The sequence below is a fragment of the Alexandromys fortis genome, unplaced genomic scaffold (assembly GCF_014885135.2).
Source record: "Alexandromys fortis isolate MF-2015 unplaced genomic scaffold, M_Fortis_MF-2015_v1.1 scaffold_42, whole genome shotgun sequence".
NCBI lineage: Eukaryota > Metazoa > Chordata > Mammalia > Rodentia > Cricetidae > Alexandromys > Alexandromys fortis.
Genome location: NW_026067934.1, coordinates 7,546,268 through 7,569,169, shown reverse-complemented (window position 1 = coordinate 7,569,169; position 22,902 = coordinate 7,546,268). Strand labels below are relative to the sequence as shown.

The 22,902-nt window shown below is 46.8% G+C and overlaps 1 protein-coding gene across 1 annotated transcript in view; it reads left to right on the top strand.

The window, feature by feature from the left end:
• Positions 1 to 22,902, top strand: part of Prkce (protein kinase C epsilon) — a 514,828-nt gene that overhangs the window by 462,841 nt on the left and 29,085 nt on the right. Inside the window, exons 12-13 of the mRNA XM_050146031.1 lie at positions 13,929 to 14,067; positions 20,164 to 20,352. Coding sequence (XP_050001988.1) covers positions 13,929 to 14,067; positions 20,164 to 20,352 — 328 coding nt within the window. The remainder of the gene's footprint in view (positions 1 to 13,928; positions 14,068 to 20,163; positions 20,353 to 22,902) is intronic.

Below are 22,902 nucleotides of genomic sequence, written 5' to 3'. Positions count from 1 at the left end.
ACCACGACTATGGCAGCTCTTATAAAGGAAAGCATCTAACTGGAGAGGCTCGCTTAGAGTTCAAAGGCTCAGTCTGTTGGCATCACGGTGGGACATGGCGGCATGTAGGCAGACATGGTGTTGGAGAGGCAGCTGAGAGTTCTATATCTTGTGCAGGCAACAGGAAGTGAACTGGGACACTGGGAGGTATCTTGAGCATAGGAGACCTGCTCTCACCATGATACACTTCCTTTAACAAGGAATGTGCCTTATAGGGGCCAATTACTTTGAAACTGTCATACTCATCAGAATAACTATATCCATGGACAGAGGTAACGGCAAACAAGTTGCTTTCCTGTGTTACTCTTATCAAGTGTGAGATGAGATGGCGAGATGAGCGACACCCTGAAGACCCTCAAAAGTTGCACTGGAAACATCCTTCCCTGATGTCCCAGCATTGATCTCACTGCGTGCCGTTCATGCGTAACGAATCACTCCATGGGGAAGGAGCCTGAGCTGCCACAGTGTCTGGTATATCCTAGCATCTCCACGATCGTGGCGGCTCAGATGGATACAGGAAAACCAAAGTAGAGAGGAGATTTCTCAGATCACATCCATGGCAGTCATGTTTCCAAACAACACACACAGCTGCTCAAACCCATTATCATCAGGAGCGATTAAGGTAAGGCCCGAACCACCATAGACAGGCAGTGAGTCTGATGCTCTCCCATAACCTCGAACCTATTCTCCCTATTATACCCAAGAAGAACTCGATGCAACCAGGGCATCTCTGTACGTGTCCAGTAGCCTCCAAGCACTCTGGGATTCAGGCTCTTTATACTGGCTCTGAAAGCAGGATGTTCCCCTATCACTTGGTGCCATTTCCCTCCTCTGCCTAACCACGTGGGTTTCCAGACAGTTCCTTGTGCTCAGCTACTCTTTCCTGCCTTGGGGACCTTGGTCCCATCAGCATCTCCTCTCCCTGGAGAAGAGGCTCTTCCTAGGCTCTTCTTGGTCCAGATGCTGTTGGCTACTCTCTTCTTCAGCAGTCACCCCCTCCCTCCCAGGTGCTCACTGTAGTTACGGTCACAGCACCTTGGTTTGTTACTCCCTTCACAGAAATGGGCACAATTTGTCTTTCTTCATCTTGCTTATATACTGGGTTCCCTCATCTGAATTCTGTGAGAAAAAGAACCTTGTCTTTGTGGTCACAGCCCAGTCCCCAGAGACTTGCAAAGTACCTGGTACTTAATGTTCATTCACTGTTGGAATGGAATGACAGGCAGAACCTCTGCTAAGTCCCCTTTAGTAGCCAGCCAGTTAATGCTGTGACAATGACGAGTGAGCTGTCCCTCATTCGCCAGGCCCTCTAAGAGTTCCGTGATGTTTACTGAGTTTTACTTGAGTCTGTTTTATGCTGGGCATTGGAGATACCAAGGAGAAGACATACTCTTGTATTCAAGGTGGATCCTGGGGTGTAGAGGAAGACCTGAACTGAGGCCAGAACACTGAGGGTGGCGAGTCCCACAGCAGAGGACAAGTGGCCGGCACTACTGCCCTTAGAAGGAAAGAGCTTATACTTTGCCTTTTTTAGGTCCCAGAGATGTGGAGTTCTTGGTCTAGCCAACCCTCTGTCATCACAGAAAGAACCGTGCCAGCAAAAGGACCTAGAGTAACCTTTGGAGGGCCATGCCTGGATCCTGGGGGAAGTGATCTGCAGGACCCAGTGCAGGGCCAGCATTCCCAGACGGGACAGCCAGAAAATGACCCTTCAAGATCCTATGTCAGGAAAACTAGTTAGCGTCCATCTTCTATGTCCTGCCACACAGAGACCCACGTGCTAGAACGGTGGTCAGCGCTGGCGGGTCACCTGACCTCCATAAAGTGCTGAGGAGACACAAATGGAAGTCTGCAAAGCTGACAGGGGTGGGAAGACACGTCCTCTTGCAAACAGGAGGTCACCCCAACTACTTGAAGGCTATCAATGGCCTGCTGAAAGGCCAGAGAGCTGAAAATGGACTGACCTCTGAAGGGACAGAAAACAGATTTTATTATTCTTAAGGAAAGAAGGCTCACATGTGTATTTGTTTAATTTGGCTTTAGAGGTATTTGTCTTTGGACTGTGTATTGTGTTTCAGCTGATCAGAAGTATGTGTGTATGTGTGTGTTTGTGTGTGTGTATGTGTGTTTGTGTGTGCATATATGTGTGTATGTGTGTGTTTGTGTGTATGTGTTTGTGTCTATGTGTGTGTTTGTGTATGTCTGTCTGTGTGTATCTGTGTGTATGTGCGTGTGTTATGTGTATGTGTGTATGTATGTGTATGTGCGTGTGTTATGTGTATGTGTGTATGTATGTGTATGTGTGTGTGCATGTGTGTATGTGTATGTATGCATGAGTGTGTGTGTGTGAATGAGAAGGGGTGCAATGCTATAATCATGCCCACACATGGACAAAGGGAGGAAGATGTATCTTGAAAGGATGAGGCAGGCAAAGACTTCTCATTTTCGTCAAAGAAGATATAATCTGAGGAGTTTGGCAGTTGCTCCATTTGATGAGTTTACTTGACACTTATTGCATGCCAGAGTTGTAGGCTTTGCAGTGAGGTCAAGGGCAAACCAACAGCTCTATGTGTGTCCCCGAGTCTAAAGGCACCTCAGACACTTCTCACAGGGTTTAGTATTCACTGGTCACATGGGCAGGTTTGTGGGGAAGTGAACTTCTTGGAGATTTAGGAGGAAGGTGAACAGTTTGGAAAGAGGGCTGGGACAGACCTGGGAAGCAAGCGCAGCACTGAGCCACCAGTGTTTGTGACAGAGCACAAAGGGAGGGGACTGTGACACCTGGGAGTCCTGAGGCAGAAGTGTGACCAAGAGACATACGTGGTCAGTCGGTGACTGTCAGTCGGTGACAGAGTTCCTGAAGCTAGAGGTTGAGAGTTTCTTTAGCAGGCTGCGGCCCAGGAAGAATAGGCATTTGTCCTTAAAGCAGTGCTTCTCAACCTTCCTAGTGCTGCAATCCTTTGATAACGTTCTTCATGTTGTGATGACCCCCTCCCATAAAATTATTTTTGCTGCTACTTCATAACTGTAATTTTTGCTACTATTAGGAATCACAATGTAAACGTTTTGGGAGATAGAGTTTTGCCAAAAGGTTTGCGACCCACAGGCTGAGAACCACTGCCTTAAAGTGATTTAATTATTTTCTTTCCAAGTTTATTAGAAATAATAAATAAACCAGGGGTAAATCTCAGTTGCAGAATACTTGATGAGATGCCTGAGGCCCCAAGTTTGATCCATGGCACTTTAGACACAAAGCAAAATCCTGCAACTCAGTTCACGGCAGTAGAAGTTATATATTTAAGGAACGTCCTTCCAGACCAATAGAGATTTTGCACACCAAGGCTGGTGCAGGGCACAGCCTTAGTAAAGAAGAGAGTCATGGACCTCAGAGTGTGGAATGGGAGGGGATTTCCAAAATTCCCCATAGAAAATAAGAAAGGGGAGCAGTAGCTGCAAGCGGCCCCAAGTGACTCTTTCATGCAAGGCAGCAGCAGCAGCTCCTAGAAAGGAGACCTGCATCCAGAAAATCCCCGCTGGCTCTGTGTTCTCAGTGCTGCTGGTTTCCACACACAGCACCTACCCCAGGCTGGCCCTGAGAGGTTGTGCTCTGGGCGCCTCCACCCAACCAAGACTCAAGGCTTCCGGCTGACTGCTTCCAGGGGGCATCTGAACACTGGGTCTTTGTTTTCATTACCTTCTCATTAAAATCCATCCTTCTCCAAACCATGGGCCCTTCTGGATGGCTTGTGCCAGTTCTGTGGCACTGAACTCAGGTGGACACACAGGACTTCAGATGGAGCTTCCCCAGGTGCCTGGTGGAACTGGATTAGACTTCAGAGGTGGAGTTGAAAGGAGTCGTGGAGCCTTACCCCATCTCATCAGCCACTACTCCCCCTCCCCTTATATGAAACTCTCCAGTCTTCTTAGAGCTGTGTTTGGACTTTCTCAGTACCATTCAACAGATTCAGAGAACAGCTTTAGGGGCAGTGACAGTTGAATGATTCTCATACTAGAGCAGGCATGGGTGAGATATTGTAAGTTATGTTCTGTGGAGAACAGTATTTCTGTGCTTTGGGAAAAATTTCAGATTCAATGCAATACCCATCAAATCCCTGCAAAATTCTTCACAGACTTTGAAAGAACAATACTCAACTTCATATGGAAAAGCAAAAGACTCAGAATAGCCAAAACAATCCTGTACAATAAAGGAACTTCTGGAGGCACCACAATCCCTGACTTCAAGCTCTACTACAGAGCTACAGTACTGAAAACAGCCTGGTATTGGCATAAAAACAGACAGGAGGACCAATGGAACCAAATCAAAGACGTGGATATTAATCCACAAGATGTTGGATTGCCATTTTTACTATGTTAATTCTACCTACCCAAGAGCATGGGAGATCTTTCCATTTTCTGGTGTCTTTTTCGATTTCTTTCTTCAAGATTTAAAGTTCTTGTCATACAAGTCTTCTACTTGTTTGGTTAGAGTTCCGAGATATTTTATGCTATTTGTGGCTAATGTGAAGGGTGTTGTTTCTCTGATTTCTTTCTCATCCCATTTATAATCTGTTTAAAGGAGGGCTACTGATATTTTTGAGTTAATCTTGTATCCTGCTACATTACTAAAAGTATTTATGAGTTGCAGAAGTTCCTTGTAGAATTTTTGGGGTCACTTATGTAAAATATCATATCATCAGCAAATAGTGAGAGTTTGACTTCTTCTTTTCCAATTTGTATCCCCTTGATCTCCTTTTGTTGTCTTATTGCTCTAGCTAGGACTTCAAGATTTCAGTGGGATCGCTGGGAGTTTCTCTCCATTTGGTTTGACGTTGTCTGATGGTTTGCTGTATATTGCTTTTATTATGTTTAGGTACGTTCCTTGTATCCCTGCTCTCTCCAAGACCTTTATCATAAAGGGATGTTGTATTTTGTCAAAAGCTTTTTCAGCATCTAATGAGATGATCATGTGGTTTTTATTTTTCAGTTTGTTTATATGGTGGATTGCATTGACAGATTTACATATGTGGGACCATCCCTGCATATCTGGGATGAAGCTGACTGGATAATGGTGAATGATTTTTCTGATGTGTTCTTGGATTCAATTTGCCAGTATTTTATTATTTATGCATCAATGTTCATGAGTGAGATTGTTCTGTAATTCTCTTTCTTAGTAATGTCTTTATGTGGTTTGGGTATCAGGATAATTGTAGCCTCATAAAAAGAGTTTGGTAATGTTTCTTCTGTTTCTATTATGTAGAACAATTTGAGGGGTATTGGTATTAGTTCTTCTTTGAAAATCTTGTAGAATTCTGCACTGAAATCATCTGGTCCTGGGCTATTTTTGGTTGAGAGATGATTGATGGCTGTTTCTATTTCTTAGCAGATATAGGTCTATTTAATTTGCTTATCTGGTCTTGGTTTAATCTTGGTAAGTGATATTTATCCAGAAAGTTGTCCATTTCCTTTAAGTTTTTCAATTTTGTGGAGTACAGGTTTTCAAAATATGACCTCAATATTCCCTAGATTTACATTACTGTTCTTATGTTCCCCCTTTTAATTCTGATCTTGTTAATTTGGATATTCTCTCTCTGCCTTCTGGTTAGTTTGGATTTAAAGTTTGTCTGTTTTGTTGATTTTCTCTAAGAACCAACTCTGTCTCATTGATTCTTTGTATTGTTTTCTTGGTTTCTATTTTGTTAATTTTAGCTCTCAATTTGATTATTTCCTGCTGTCTAGTTCTCCTGGGTGAGTTTGCTTCTTTTTATTTTAGAATTTTCAAATGCTCTGTTAATTCACTAGTGTGAGATTTTTCCAGCTTCTTTATGTAGGCATTTAGTGCTATGAACTTTTCTCTTAACACTGCTTTCACTGAGTCCCATAAATTTGGGTATGTTGTGTGGTCATTTTCTTTGAATTTTAGGAAGTCTTTAATTTCTTCCTTGACCCATTGCTTCAGGTGAACATTGTTTAATTTCCATGTGTTTGTGGGCTTTCTGAAATTAGTGTTGCTGTTAAATTCTAATTTTAAGCCATGGTGATCCAATAAGATACATGTGATTATCCCAGTTTTTTTGTATCTGTTAATGTTTGTTTTGTTACCTAGTATGTGTTCAATTTTTTAGAAGGTTCCATGAGGTCCTGAGAAGGTATGTTCTTTTACATTTGGATGGAATGTTCTATAGATGTCTGTTAAGTCCATTTGAATCATGACATATGTTAGTTCCCTTATTTCTCTGTTAATTTTTTGTCTGACAGATCTGTCCAGTGGTGAGAGTGGAGTGTTGAAGTCTCCCACGTTTGTGTGTGGGGTTTAATGTGTGATTTAAGTTTTAGAAGTGTTTCTTTTACATATTAAGGTGCCCTTGTATTTGGGGCATAGATGTTCAATAGTGAGATTTCCTCTTGATGGATTTTTCCTGTGACTAACATGAAATGTCCTTCTTTGTCTCTTTTGATTGATTTTAGTTTGAAGTCTTTTTTATTAGATATTAGGATAGCTACACCAGCTTGTTTCTTAGGTCCATTTGATTGGAAAAATTTTTCCCAACCCTTTACTCTGAGGCAATGTCTGTCTTTGAGGTTGAGGTGTGTTTCTTGTATGCAGCAGCAGAATGGATTCCTTTTTCGTATCCAATCTGTTAGCCTGTGTGAGTTGAGTCCATTTATGTTAAGGGATATAAATGACCAGTGATTGCTATCTCCTGTTATTTTAGTTTTCATTGTTGGTGATATTATCATGTGTGTTTTTTCCCTTCTTTGGGATTTGCTGCTGTGAGATTATCTATTGTCTGTGTTTTTGTGAATGTAGCCAACTTCCTTGGGTTGGAGTTCTCCTTCTTGTACTTTGTGTAGGGCTGGATTTGTGAGTAGGTATTGGTTAAATCTGGTTCTGTCATGGAATATCTTGTTTTGTCCATCTATGGTGGGTGAAAGTTTTGCTGGGTATAGTAGTCTGGATTCTTAATGTCTACATAATATTTGACCAGTACTTTCTGGCTTTCATTGTTTCCATTGAGAAGTCAGGTGTAATTCTGATAGGTCAGCCTTTATATGTTACTTGGTCTTGTTCCTTTGCAGCTCTTAGTATTTTTTCTTTATTCTGTATGTTTAGTATTTTGATTATTATGTGGCAAAAGGACTTTTTTTCTTAATCCAGTCTGTTTGGTATTCTGTAAACTTTATATATGCATATCTTTCTTTAGGTAGGGAAAGTTTTCTTCTATGATTTTGTTGAATATATTTTCTGTCCTTTTGAGTTTGACTTCTCTTTCTTCTATCTCTATTATTCTTAGGTTTAGTGTTTTCATGGTATCCCATATTTCCCGGATATTTTGTGTTAAGCTTTTGTTAGATTTAATGTTTTCTTTGAGTGATGAGTCTGTTTCCTCTATTGTATCTTCAGTGCTTAAGATTCTCTCTTCCATCTCTTGTATTCTGCTGTTTATGCTTGCATTTGTGGTTCCTGATCATTTTCTCATAATTTCCATTTCTGTAATTCCCTCGGTTTGTGTTTTCTTTATTGTCTCTATTTCAGTTTTCAAGTCTTGAATTGATTCTTTCATCTGTTTCATTGCTTTTTCTTGGTTTTCTTTAAGGGATTTGTGAATGTCTTCCAATTTTTTGTTTTTCTTTTCTTCTATTTCTTTGAAGGAATTTTTCATTTCCTCTTTAAGGGCCTCAAACATTCTCCTAAAGTTATTTTTTTTGTCATTTTCTCCTGCTTCATCTATAATTGGTTGTTCAAGTCTTCCTGTTGTAGGACCTGGTGTAGGCAGTCCTTTTGTTTATGTGTTGCTTTCATTGGTTGAATAAAGAAACTGCCTTGGCCTTTTGATAGGGAAGAAATTAGGTAGGCAGAGTAGAAAAAACTAAATGCTGGAAAGAAGGGCAGAGTGGCAGACACTATGGTTCTCCTGCCTCAGTAAGCCACAGTCACGTGGCAATACACATTAATGGAGATGGGTTAAACTAATATGTAAGAGTTAGCCAATAAGAAGTTAGAGCTAATGGGCCAGGCAGTGTTTAAATTAATATAGTTTCTGTGTGATTATTTTGGGTGTAAGCTAGTCAGGCAGCCAGGACAAACAAAGGGACCCCTCCTCGTGCAACAGGACCAATAGTTTTTATTGGCGTTGTGTTGCTCTTTGTGGTGTTGAGTATATTCTTACCTTGTCTACCCATCTTTTCTTCTGATTGGTATAGTTGGGGCTCTGGTGATCAATCTTCCAGGTATCAGTAGATCCAAGGCTCAGATGGTTACTCCTCATGGTTCAGTCCTGGTCATGTGGTTCCAGTCACCCTGGAGATCACTCAGTGCTCCCAGGGGTTGCTCTGCAATACTGGGGATCATTCAGTCCTTCTCCCATGAAGGTTTCTTGTTTGGGGCTGCTCCAGCAGAGGTCGCTGGCTCCAGCCTGCTACCTAAGAGGTCAGAGGTCGCTGATTCATGCCCCAGTACCGCACCCTTGTACCTGCTCCTGAGGAGGTATTTGCCTCAGGCCTGCTCAGGTGGAAGTCACTAGATAAAGCCTGTTCGCATTAATCTCCCTGGCTTGGGCCTGCTCCTGTGGAGGTCCCTGACTCACACCCAGACCCACAGAGGTCTCTGACTCAGGCCTGCTCTCTCAGAGGTAGCTCCCTTGTACCTGCTCCTGTGGAGGTTGCTGCTTCAGGCCTCTTTTGGTGGAAGTCTCTCCAGATTTTATTCTATACCAAGTCTGTATCCTAATGTGAAATAACTCCTAAGAATTAGCAAAAAATACCGCAATGAAGAAAAGTGTGTGCACATGAGTACAACACACACCCCTGCAGTTCCCTCTTAAGCATATGAAAGTAAACACTTGTACTTCTACAGAAACGGAAGATTGTAAGATAGTACTTAAACCTAGCATGCAACTGAAGCTTGGCAGCTTAACTCATTGGCAAGAATGTAGAGAGGCAGGCACCCCCATCTGCTGTCAATGGAAAGTCAGATGTTTTAGCTTCTAATGGGGCAGCTTGGTGCTACCAACCAAAACCCACATTCTTGCTTGAAATTCAGAAACATCTAGAAAGTGCATACAGTTCCTTGATACCCATGTAAAATGTCACATGCATGAGACTGTTCAAGGCAACAGTGTGGGTTATAGTATAATGCTAGGGGTGTCTTAATGTTGCTTGATTAAAAATGATAGAGCATTATGCTGCCATAAACATCGAAGAAGCTTTCTGATGAGTGCAATGGGAAGAACTCTAATATATGCCAGGCTAAAAAAAAAAAAAGATATTCTTGGGAAAGGACCCCTTTCGTTACAAGTGGGAAAAATGAACGTGTATTCATGTTTTCTTATTTATGTAGAAAGCGTGACCAACAGGGTACACAGGAAGTGAACACAAAATAATTGCCTCTCAGGAAGGAAAGGATGACTTGGGACTCCATGCCAAAAGGGGGATTATTTCTCTCTGCCCTGGCATCCTTCAGGTTTCTGTTTTGCGGACACATGCATATATGATCTATTAAAAAGGAAAACATGAATTTGAAATTAGCAATAAATTAAGTAAAGATTTTTCACATCACATGTATAGGGAAAAGGGTGGTCCTAAATGTTTTACTCTAAAACAATGACCTATGACATTAATTTTTTTTTTTGAGACAGGGTTTCTCTGTGTAACAGCCCTGGCTGTCCTGGAACTCGCTCTGTAGACCAGGCCGGCCTTAAACTCAAGAGGTCTGCCTGCCTCTGCCTCCTGAGTGCTGAGATTAAAGGCGTGTGCCCAGCTCCTTAGTACTTTAAAAATTAAAAAATTTTAAAAATTTAAAAATGAGTTTGTGGCCAGCCTGGTCTACAGAGTAAGTTCCAGCACAGCCAAGGCTACACAACAAAACCCTGTCTCAAAAAAATAAAAACAAAACAAACAAACAAAAAAACAATAAAAAGTACCAGACTATGGATGCCCTCTTGTGTTTGAGGACTGAGAAGGAGAGGTTGGTGCCTGGGCAGTTGTCTTTCTGGAACACTTCCAGTCAAGGTTGCTAAACATTTGCTCTGTGTTAGGCTAGGTTCTGAGTACCTGGGAGTTCTCCGGGAGGAAGGACTTGCCCCTGCCTCTTCCCCTCTCCCCTGCCCTATAGCTGGACCCCTCAGAAGTCAGAGCTGGGCACCATTCCTCTCTACCCTACCTCCTAGAGAGGCCTACAACTCCTATTGGGGCAGCAGCACTAAAAACTGCAGGTGAGAGGCTCTTGGGCAGGATTGGGGAAGTGGAAAGCTAGGGCCCTAAGGCAGCCATTGCTGGAGAAGAGAAGGGAGGAAAACAGGGACCACACTGTCCTCCATTGCTTCCTTCCAACATCTGTCTCCCCTCCTCCTCATAGAGAAGGACATCCTCTCTTTCCTCCCTTAGCTGGCATGGCCTGGCTTCCTTAGGGATCTCATCTGCTAAAGCCCCACTCCCAACACACACACACACACACACACACACACACACACACACACACACACACACACACACTGCTTCCCCTGACAAGCCCACACCAGACAAGCTTGCCCCAGACGGATGAACACTTTGTGATGAGATTGAAAAGCTCCAGAGGAATGGTGTTCTAATAGCAGCCAGCCTGGTTCCCCAGNGGGGGGGGGGGGGGGGGGGGGGGGGGGGGGGGGGGGGGGGGGGGGGGGGGGGGGGGGGGGGGGAGAGTGCCTTCTAAGCCTTCTGTTCCAAGAAAAAGGACTAGAAGTCCCTCACTTTTTCTTTGTTTGGTTTTGCGTGCAAAGTTAAGAGTTTTCAAAAACTTGGATATCTGAATGGCAAAGGAGGAAGTGAACAGAGGTAGAGTTGCATACCTCAGTGGCTACAGGGTGGGAAGGAGTGTTTTGGCTAGGGCCAATCCAGGTCATAGCCAAGGGCGCCCGTAGGACTTGCTCACATCCGACAGCAGCTGGGTCAACTTCTTCCCCAGGGAGAAGAAGGGGCAGGAAGCAGAGGCCAGGAGGAGTAAACTAGAGAAAGAAAAGCAGGCAGCAGGAAAGAATGAGGGGGCTGTCCCAAGCTAGCCAGAAACCCATGAGAGGAGGGTGGGAGCTGGTGGGTGCCTAGACTGTTCTATGTGGCAACCTGAGGCACATCAGAGCCAGAGAAAGACTGTCTTGAAGTCTTTAGACTCTCCTCTACTCGTGACACACTGCTAATGCCCATAGACCAGCACCTCACTCAACCCACATTAGAGAAACTGCTTCTAGGCAGATAGGAATTAACATAAAAGCCAGGTGATAGTGGTACATGGCTTCAATCCTAGCTCTTGGGAGGCAGAGGCAGGAAGATCTCTGAGTTTCAGACCAGCCTGGTCTACAGATCAAGTTCCAGGACAGCCAGAACTACAAGAGTTAACACAAAAGCCCACTACTGAACAATATACAGAGAGTGAGAGAGATTGGAGCATTCAGTCCTAAATCACCAACTCCCTCCCGCCACCTGTCCCCAGGGCTCAGGAATCTGTGTGGAAAAGGAGCGATTGTAAGAGCCAGAAGTGATGGATTGTTTTGAGAGAGCCGTGTGTCCTAGACTCCCTAGGACTGATACACCCATGAAGTCCCAGAGACTGTGGCAGCACATACCACATCTGCACAGTTGCCAGCGCAGAGAGGAGGAGGTGGACACGAGGTCCCAACCCTCCCCTAGAAACTATCTGCAGTTGATACCCACGGGCAAAGGGAAAGTCAGTTTTCTCTGGAGTGTCACTGGGTATATCAAGCGTACTCCAGGGATGCCCCATGCCCAGAAGGAGTTGGCCAACATAAAAGGAATTTAATGGTATTTTTGTCTCATTTTGCTTCATTTGGGCATGATTTTTATTTTGTCTTACTGTGCTTTTGCTTGTTTTGATTTTTGTGTTTGTTTTTAAGAGAGATGGTAAAGTTGGGTGGGTAAGGAGGTGGAAGTGGTTGAGGGAGGGGGAAGCACAATCAAAATACATTGCATGAAAAGATTTTTAATTTAAAGGATTGTAAGTCCCTTCTATGGCACAACAAAGGCTTTAGCGGGGTGCGCTGAGAGCAGAACTGGGGGTGTTTTATCTAGCTAAGGTGGTGGCTGGCCCTGGAAGGAGGGTAGCCCAAGGGCCAAGAGAGCAGCTTTCGGAGCAGGAAACCCTGGTCACCTGAAATAAATCCCTTACCTCCCCACTGCCTCAGCTTTGTATTTCTGCAAGGGTAGAAAATGCTTAGCCACGGAGCCTGCCTGCTCTTCAGAGCTCAGGTTCCAAGCAAGAATGCTGAACTTGGTAATGGGGGGTGTGTGTGAGTGCAGTCTCCACCAGAACATTGTTTTCACTGGTTTTACAGTCCTTGCTGTATGATCTGTGTGGCAGTCATGTGGACCTTGTAGAGGCAACCCTGGGTACTTCAGCATGGAGGAATATTTGCCTCAGCCAGTCCCATGTTCCCGTAAAGAAACTTCTGCAAAGGTTCCACAAAGGAACTGAATAAAGACTTCCGCCTTTCGCACACTCCATCCGATTAGTGCCTCAAACAAGCATACAAACAGTGTGTGACCCCAACCTGACAGATGGGCCCAGCCCAGCAAGGTGACTTTAACAAGGCTATACCATAGCCAGTGATGAAACCCTGGCAGCCAGGATCCCAGCCCGACATTCATTCCTGCCTTCCCACCCTCGCTGGAGCTGAGCCTTGTTGGCCCTCACTCGGTGCCAGGGTCGGGGTCAGAACTTCGCCCCTGTGGGCAACTGGGTGGGCTCGGTGTTCTGTGATTGGGGATCATTTGCTTAGAGCAGCCCTTCCTATGTGCTTTCTTCTCTCTCAAGGAATTCCAACTGTAATCAGGAATAGGGTCACCGATACAACACAGGCAGCACCAGAAGTATTTCCTGCCCCACCTCTCCTTCAGTCTGGGCCCCATGGGATGCCAGGAGCTCAAGTTCAGATGCCAACAGGCCATGAGCGTGGCCTTTCCTGACCTCTGCTCGTTGGGGAAGAGGCCTTTTTGAGAGGCCCACCTCAACAGCCCAGAGTAGTGGCTGAGAGAGGCATAGAATGAGAACCTCCAACCATATAATCTAGACCCTTCTATGGGACCAGACCTGGAGATTCCAGGGGTGGTGGGAAAATTCTTATCTAGGACTCTAGGTTTTAGATAAGAAATCTCAGAACCCTGGAGCGTTAAAATGGGCCACAGAGGAGCCACCATGTTTGAGGCCAGTATGACCTATGACTCTCACCTGCAGGAAACTGATCTTGCATAGGCACCATGCTCCTGCAGGCAGGACTCAGTCCCCTCAGCATGGATTTCAAACCCCTCTTCCTGACACCTCAAGCTCTCTGGGGTTGACTCTAACACACCTGTCTGTCTTGTCTCTCTCTTCTCAGGAACCCTGCTCTCTGGTCTTCTCTCCTTTGCCTCTATCCCCCTTCTCCTTCGGTTCCTCTCTTTGCCATCTGTCCAAACTAGCTTCCATCCACCCGAAGGCCACTGCTTCTTGCTTGTTCTCATGCCCACACCTGTCTCCAGTCATTTCCCCCTGAAATCGAGCAGCTCAGACTCTCGGGGTTTTCTCTGATCCAGTGATATTGTATATGTCACCCTGTATCCCCCAAGCTTGTTAACTTGTGAAGGATGTGGGATAGGGGGCCTACTCATTCCTCACAGCGGGGTCTAAATGACATGAGTCCAAACTTTAATGCAGCCAGGAGACTATGAAGGAGTTTTGTTGAGTTGTAAGTATTGTTCAAGGTTGATAAGCTGGGAGATGCCCCAGACTAGGGTTAGTCTGAGGCAGGTCAGACACCCCCTCTCCCAAGACTCCCTTCACTGGGGATTTCCCTAGGGTGTGTCTAACACAAGAAGACCCCATTGTGTGTGTGAGGCTAACCATGTGATCTTAACTTATCTTACAGGGATTTGAAACTGGACAACATCCTTCTAGATGCCGAAGGTCACTGCAAGCTGGCTGACTTTGGGATGTGCAAGGAAGGGATTCTGAATGGCGTGACCACTACGACCTTCTGTGGGACCCCCGACTACATAGCCCCCGAGGTGAGCCCCGTGTGCAGAGACCACTTCTCTCTCTCAGTATCAGGGCTGAAGCAACAATCCAATGCTAAACCTTTGAGGGTCACCCAAAGGTGCTAAGAGAAGGATCCAGAAATGGGTGGGGGTCTTCTAGGAGTAAGACATGGAAGGAAGATGGTTTCGTGATTCTTCTGGAAGGATGAGGTAGTAGGTAATGAGGACAGGATACGTGGATTGAGAGTGACAGGCTAGTCCCCAGGCCTGAGTGAGTCCTTACAAGGTGTCACGTGCCCATCCTAGTCCAGAGCTACCAGCAGAGCTAGGGCTAAGATAAATTGGTTGACGTTCAGGAGAGCTTTCACTTCTTCCCAATCAGAACAGTGAAATCCTACCGAAAAGGCAGCAAGTAGCTTCACTGAATGTATCATCCATAGTGAAGCCAGAAAGGCTTTGCCGTCTGCACTGAGGACGCAAGTGAGGCACATGCGTGGAGCAAGAGGTGTAAGCAAAGGTCAGAGATGTGCACTGTGAGCCTCACCAGAGGGTTGCCTTGTGCTCGCCTTGTGTGAAAGTTAAGGGGATAGCGTGCTCACCATGAGGTGACCGTTTGGCTTGTGTGTTCCAGAGCAGTCTGTCCTAAACCAAGAGATACTTAGCAGGCATGATTCACACTTAGCCATTATAGCCCCATAGACAATTAAATGTATTTGATGGTTTTGAGACACATAAGATGGGAGAGGGGCACCAGTCCCATTAAGTATTTCCTGTGTGGAGAGGCTTCCTTCCAGTGGACGTGATTTGAGCACCCGCTAAACGAAGCTGCGTGGGAACGGAGTTGCCTGAGACTCCAGTTGCTCTTCTACAGGAGCTGTTGTCTAGACAGAGTGACACATCTATATGCAGGACAAAGTACCCGAGCCAGGAGAGTGCCTCGGGGTACAGAAGCATCCGGAGCATCTAGAATTGAGAAATCGACTTGCAGAGAATACGTAGCACAGGACGAGGAGAGCATTGTTGGAAACCATAGGAAGGGTCAGAGTGGAACCAAGGAGAAGGAAGGGCCACGGCTCCAGGCTGTGAGTCCTCTCAAGGCAGGCTCTGCTTCACTCTGGGCATTCTCAGGGTCCAGCACACAAGTTTCTTTTGAATGTGTGGATGAATGGATGTGACATTTCAACCTGTGTGGAAGCCAAGAGATGACAGCACTTTGGCCATTTTCAGGAAACTTAAGTAGCATAACTAAAAAGCTGGTGAGGTAGCTCAGCAGGAAAAAGGACTGGTATAGCGGCATTTCAATTCAATAACAGCTTGTCTGGAGATCAGAGAGTAAAACAGCCTCACTGGTCAGCCTTACAGAGCAGGCAATGGTGGCGCACACCTTTAATCCTAGCCCTAAAGAGGATTATAAAAAGAGAGGAGACAGGTCTCAGACAGTCTCATTCTGAGATTCCTGGAGGCAGGATCGCCATTTTGGACTGAGGTCGAGGTAAGAGCCAATGACTGTCTGCTTTGTTTTTCAGATCTTTAGGTTGAACCCCAATTTCTCTCTCTGAGTTTTTATTAATCATGCTTCACACTAATAGCATAGACTTGACAACCCAAATTCAATCCCTAGAATACACTTAAAGGGAGAATGGGAGAACCAATTATAAAAGTTGTTCTCTGACCTTCACCATGACCTCTACACACACACACACACACACACACACACACACACACACACACTGGTCTAATCAATACAACAAAATTTTAAAATAGTAAAGATAGAGCAAGTGGTTTATTAGTGCGTGTAATGATGAACACAAATTAGGATAAAAAGAGCCAGGAATGTGACTTCAACCCCGAAGGATCCATGAACCTACTAGCTAAGGGTGTCCTTGGAGGTGGGTCTTCATCACGTCCATCCCAGGAAGAAGGCAGACCACCACAGTACACACCAACAGGCTGAGCAGAACCTTCACAGTGCACCCCTGGAAACCACATAAGCCAAACCTGATTGTGCAGGACTGTAATCCCTGCACACAGGAGGTAGAAGCAGGAGACTCAGAAGTTCAAGGTCATAGTCAGCTGTATAGGAAGCCCGAGGCTACCCTGAGCTTCCTGAGACCCTGTGTCACAAAATATTTCAAACATTCTGATCTTAGTGAACTTGAACTGGACAGCAGGAGAATGTAACTGCTTCTGTTGCATGTTTCTGTCCTGGTCATGGGGGTGATAGTGTTAGCTATCATTTCCCTGGCTGTCTCCTGGAGTTAGTGCTGCTTTTCCAGACGTTCCCTTGTCTCCTGTACACGTGAGCTAATTGTGGATAACAGAATACCTGTTGGGTTCACTCGTACACCTGGCTCATGGGAGCAGCTCTAATGGCCTCTTGCCTAGAATTTGAACCCATGTGTCTTTGATCTGAAATTCTTATACTTCCTCTTTAGAATACTCATGTCAAAATGTTTTAAGTGTTCAGAGAAAGATTCACCCTGTGGGTTTTGTTTTTATAGCCTCTTACACTCTGATGACATTGCAAGATAGCCAATGAATGTCTAGGGAGATTTTTCTTTAAGAAAAACCGGCATTGCCTTTGATTCCTTGTGCTGATATTGAACCTCTAGTTTTAGGATTTGTTCTCAATACTCTATGACTGGATCAAGTTTCTACAAACGATAACAAGCAGGCAGGGTAAAGGACAGACCTGCACACAAGAAGGGCCAGGGAGAGCTCAGGAGTGAAGCTTGTGGGTTCCGCATCTCCATGCTCTTTGGAGCTCTGATCTTCTACAAGCAGAGATTTCATCCTCTCTGCTAATGTGTTTCCTTAGCAAGAATAGCAGCAAGGCAGCTGGCAAGGAAAAATAAAGGAGAGGAGGGAGTCTCACTGGGACTGAGAATGAGTCTCACCTTCTCATCCTCTACGCTCATTCTTTATCATGGTAAAGAATTCTTCTCATGGTAAGAAGCTCCTATTCTTGTCTCTCAGTGAGCCCGTGCCACAAGGATCAAAGAGCTGACAATAGTTAAGGATTCTGCCCAAGAAAAACCCAAGGACAAGGAGAAGCCCAGTCCAGCTCCATGTAAAGTAGCGCACTAGCAAGACTCTTGAGTGTGCTTAGCACAAGGCTTCATAACTCTCCTTGCCCATCTGTCCTTTGTGCCCATTGTATAAAATCATTAGAGCCCTGGAAATGGCGAACAAATGCTGGTCTTATGGTAGGCAAATGACAGCTGATCAAGAACGGTGTGCCTGCCTTGGTGAGGGCTAGTGAGAGGGTGAAGTGAAGTTCTACTTCTTGAGCACATGCCATACCACAGTTCCCAGTGCCCAGCCCACGACACAGACCACAGAGCACAGTGCCCAGCTCACAACACAGTGCCCAGTGCCCAGCCCACAACACAGTGCCCAGTGCCCAGCCCACAACACAGCGCCCAGTGCCCAGCCCATGACACAGAGCACATTGCCCAGCCCACGACACAGAACACAGTGCCCAGTGCCCAGCCCACGACACAGAACACAGTGCCCAGCCCACGACACAGAACACAGTGCCCAGCCCACGACACAGAACACAGTGCCCAGCCCACGACAAAGACTGGCCAAGTGTAGCTCCCTCCCGTGCTGTCTTTACCATTGGATTATATCATGGGGTATAAGAAACAGTACTGAGAGCTGCGTCCAGACCTGCCCAGAATGTCCCCATGTACCCTCCATGAAGTCAGGAAGTCTTTTGAAACCTTGGGTTCCCATCTTTCCCATGGGAATCCTAATGCCTGCCCTGCCCATCTCAGCAGGCTGCTTTAAGACTCTAATGGGATTAAAGGTGGGAGGGCTTCAGAAGGCAAACACCTTTATTCAAGTAGGAGAGGCTAGCCCTGAAACCAGAGCCACCTTCTGAGGGAGCAGCGCTGCCAGTTCCCCCATACACACCCTCTGCACCCCTCTGGCACTTCTCAAGCCCCGTTCTTTCTCCACACCTGGCCCTTGCTCCTCAGGAAATGGCTGTCAGCTCTTGGTTCCTGTTCAACTCTCTCAACTCAACACTTGACCCTCTCAAGGGCTGGCTTCCATACCACTTACCCTCCCATGATGTCCAAAACTTAACCCTCCCTACCAGCTCCATGACTGGCAAGGTGATCAAGCCATGGATAATTGGGGCAGAGCCTAAGAGGAAGTTAAAAGTGATTTCACCAAAATCAAAGCTCAAAGGGAACCTAGGAAGGCTGAATAAAACCACCCTGCCATTTCCACAGCATCACCCATTCTGAGTGTACACAAGGTACCAAACCACAGAGGCACAGATGCTAACCATCCACCCCAAAATGCTGAAGTGCCCACCTTATCAGCTAGCGCCATGAGCTTCAGAGTTAACAGGATACACTGGATAAGATAGACACACAGTGGTAGGTGCAAAGTGGTAGTTGTGTCTTAAGTGTATGAGTGGGCTGGCCATAGTAGCAGGCTCAGCAGAAGGTGTGAAGTGGTAGCGTGTTGAGTATATGAGTGGACTGGCCACAGCAGCAGGCTCAGCAAAAGGTGTGAAGTGGTAGCTGTGTTGAGTATATGCGTGGGCTGGCCATAGCAGCAGGCTCTGGAAAATGATGGGGAATAACTTTGTGGTACTTTCCAGATGCTCCCGGGAGGATGCGGGCTGTGGAAACAGTGACTGAAATGGCCATATATATAAGGGAAGTGCTCACAACCCTTAGACACGGGCAAGGCCTGAGGGAACAGGAGAATGCTAGGAAATCTGAAAAGACTCTCTGGAGGAACAGGCACGGGCATGACCTTGAGTGACAAGAAACCAGGGTACCACTAAGACTTGGTAAGCCAGCCTGCGACTAGATCTCGGGAGGTTGGAAGAAGACCCGGCTTTGGCTGTGGCCCCAGTCCGGTGCAGCCTATAGTTCTGATTTTACACTGAGCACTGACTGGAGAAAGCTCACGTGCTAAGGAAAGGGATAAAATACTGTAGAGGTTGCAACAGCATCTCCCAGTCTTCTCCATCCCAGAGTTAGATTGTTCCTAGACTGCGCGTGTCCTTAGGGTTCTTAGATGTGTCTATTGATTTCTGTTTTATCCCAAGTAATTTGGGACTGCTCCAGAGAGCTGCTTAGCATCTCCTACATGGGTTCAACCTAAGTTACTTCTCTGACTCTGCCCATTGGGCCAGATAAGCAGTGTCTGGGATGAGGGGATGCTGCTGAGGCTGGGTGGCCATTGTCAAAGACAGTCATAGAACTGATTGAACTTTGACTTTGCCCATGGAGATAGCATTCATTCACAAGGCTGTCCCAAGGACAAGCCCTGGGATCTATAGGGTCTATTAAATGAGAAATTCATTGGTGAGACTCAGGGAACCAGGAGAAAGGACAAGAACGGGTCTTTAGACAGAACACAATGGACCTTTCTGGGTAGAACAGGTGAGCTTCAGGAGATGTCTTTTCTGTTATTTCTTTCCCTGGATTACGGGGCTCAGGTAAGCTTGGTGTTGGTCACCACTTAAGGAATAGCAGCTTTCTGGTTCAAGCCAAGCATGGTGGTGCACGCCTTTAATCCCAGCACTCATGAGACAGAGGCTGGAAGATCTCTCTGGGAGTTCGAGGTCAGCCTGGTCTACAGAGTGAATTCCAGGCTAGTCATGGGTACCTAGCTCAGGGGGAATAAAGAAAAAGAAAAAGAGATTCTGGTCTCTTTCCTACTTGGGCAGTCAGCATATTGCTCCTCCTCCCTCCAGCTGTGTGTGACAACAGGCCTGGGCTTGCTCCACATCCCTCTCAGCATGGCCGTTTGAAGTTCCTATCCTGCCCCCTAACCCAGAGTTCAGTGTTAAACTGTGCTCTCTTCTTTTGAAAGTGGCCCTCAGTGCAACTCAGGAGCTTGAACAAAGGGACTGCCGTTTGTTTCCACCAGAGGTTAGGTGCTGGCTGTGCCGGAGGACTGTTGACCGCCCACATTCAATCTTCCTCCCACACACAGTCCTCTCTGGGGGTGCTGGGGATAGCCTCTATCGGGGAACACAACTCCACTCTGAGGTGGAGCAAGTGGGAAGCGAAGGTAGGGACACAAAGGTGCCATGAGAGCTTGTGTTCCTGGGGGAGGCTCTTAAATGACCCTACCGCTCCGTTTCCTGAACAGATCCTGCAGGAGTTGGAGTACGGCCCCTCGGTGGACTGGTGGGCCCTGGGGGTGCTGATGTATGAGATGATGGCGGGGCAGCCCCCCTTTGAGGCCGACAACGAGGACGACTTATTCGAATCCATCCTTCATGATGACGTACTGTACCCTGTCTGGCTCAGCAAGGAGGCCGTCAGCATCCTGAAAGCCGTGAGTCACTGTCCCTCACCTTTGGCTCTGCTGCCTGAGGGTGTTCTCCCCACCTCTTCCTCTCTCGCCCCCCTCTGGGGCGTGTGCGTGTGTGTATGTGGTGTCTGTGTGTGTCTCTGTGTGTGTCTGTATCTCTGTGTGTGTGTGTGTGTTCACCAATCAGTTTGCCCAAGATCACAGTGCTGGACCAAGGCAGAGTCCCGGGACAGCCCAGGAGCCTCAGCTTCTAGTCCTACCTTCCCTTCCCTTCCAGAACAGCCCAGAGTTCAGTAGTTGAACAGCCACATCCATAGAACCAGCCCTGTTCAAGGGCTCTGGACTCACAATCTTCACTTTAGTCTATATATTTTATGAAGAATGCTGACTGGCTGTATGACAGATAGGGAATTTGCAGCAATTGTCATAACTAATAAAAGTCGTAACATTTTTTGATGTACACGCATTTTGCAGGAGTCTGGAATCACACACCCTTCCCCTGCCTCACTCCTTCCGTGGCCCCCATATTTGAAGACTGGCAGCTTATCTGAGCCCCTCTGTTAAAGCGCTTTTTGTTATTTCTTGGTGGCCCGTGTCACCGTCTTTTCTGTCCCCCTTGCTGCCTCTGCCTCTCCCTGGACAAGTGCCCTGCTGTGTAGGAGGCTTGCTCTACCCCACCCTCAGGACTTTCAAATGGAAACTCCTTCATTCATCCCCATAACACGTTTTGCCTTCCTGCAGACTGTGGAGGACTGGGACTGTGGCTCAGCTGTCTAGTGCTCGCCTAGCACGCATGACGCACGACGCACGACGCATGACGCCCCGAGTTCTATCCCCAGCCATGCATAATTTAGTCAAAGCAGCGCAGGCTTGTCACACCCATGCTGGGAAAGTTGAGGGCAGAGAAGGAAAGAGTTCAAGGCTATTCTTCAGCTGCGTGGTGACTTAGAGGCCAACCTGGGCTACCTGAGACCTTGTCTCAAAAACAGCGAACCCCATCAGTGAGATGGCTTAGCAGGCAAAATAACTTGCTTTCCAAGTTCAGTCCACAGAAGCCATGTAAAGAGCCCCACACAGTGGGGTCACCTTCACTCCTAACATTGCCACAGTGAGAGGAAGCTGCGAACAGCCAGGAGCTCACAGGCTACGCAGCCTGGCACAAAGGAGGAGATCCTACTTCGTCAGGGAGTTGATCTCTGACCTCCACGTGCCCATGGCAGCATTCATGGGCCTGCACTCACCACCCCGGAAGTAAATGAGTTAATTTAAAAATATACCCTTTTTAGAAAATGTATTTGTGCCAGGGTTTCTCTGTGTGGCTTTGGAGCCTGTCCTGGCACTCTGTACACTGAGATCCACCTGCCTCTGCCTCCCAAGTGCTGGGATTAAAGGCGTGCGCCACCATGCCTGGCTACAAAATGATCCATTTGCAGTCTGTTTGCTGCCCTGAGGATGGAAGCCCTCTCACAGGACAGGGCAGGGGTTTTATCAGTTTCCCTCACAGATCCTGGGAGCTGCAGACAATGGCGGGCACATCCTAGGCGCCACACACAGCATCCATTGCCACATGGAAGATGGCTGCTCTCTGTGTTGTTCCCTTTGCCCCAGTTGACAAGGTGAAATGCCTTCGGTATACAAGACAGTGATGTGACAGGTGACTTGGAGTTTGCTTGAGAGCCACACCTGTCTGGAGCGTGTCCACTCCCTACCTCCAGCCAAGCACAGGCCTGCAGCGGTGAGAGCTTCCTTCAGCAGACCAGCCAGCCTTTCCGAGAGGCAGCTAGAAGCCAGCCAAGTCTCTTTGAACTCCTTCCCTAAGAAGGGTGTGCAGGTCAAAGCGGAGCTCATATGGGTCACTCTTGGGTACCACCCTTGGATCCATGCCCTTGTTGTTTCTTTTTTTGGGGTTTCTCACTGATCCCCAAGCAGAATAAAGTCCTGGGCCCTGCCCCATCTCTGGGCTCTCCAGCCTTGTGTTCTCACATCATGAGTTCTTAAAATGCCAAAAGCACAACATGGGATGCTACCAGGGCTTCGTTTTGTCCCCGTGTCCATCTGCCTGTCCCCTACACTCTGTAGGGGATGACTCAGCTGTGGAGTTTTCTACAACCTTCCAGAACTTCCTTAGGTTATACCAAGAAGATACAGAGTCAGATTCTCACTCCTTTACCTTTCTTTGTTGAAACAGAACTCAGGAGGCCCTACATCTATCTCATTCTCAAAGAAGGGGCTCTCACTTCTTCTACTGGATGTTGTGCCTGTCTGTCTCTACACTTAGAAAAGCCCCTGGGCAGCTGTCTCATGGGTTCCCCCCACCAAGGAGCATCCTGGAGCGATGAGCCTTCCGCTCTAGTTCTGAGATCCCCACCTGGCCCCAGGCAGCTAATCTCCACACTGGAGAGAGCAGGACTGTGCCTGGCAGACACCAGCTCAGTCCCCTTCTCAGGGTCCTGGGCCCACACAGCAGACAAGTGTGTGGCCTCACTCTCTTCCTCCCCCATCTCCCTTCTTCCCTCTTTTCCTTCCTCTCTCTCTCTCTCTCTCTCTCTCTCTCTCTCTCTCTCTCTCTCTCTC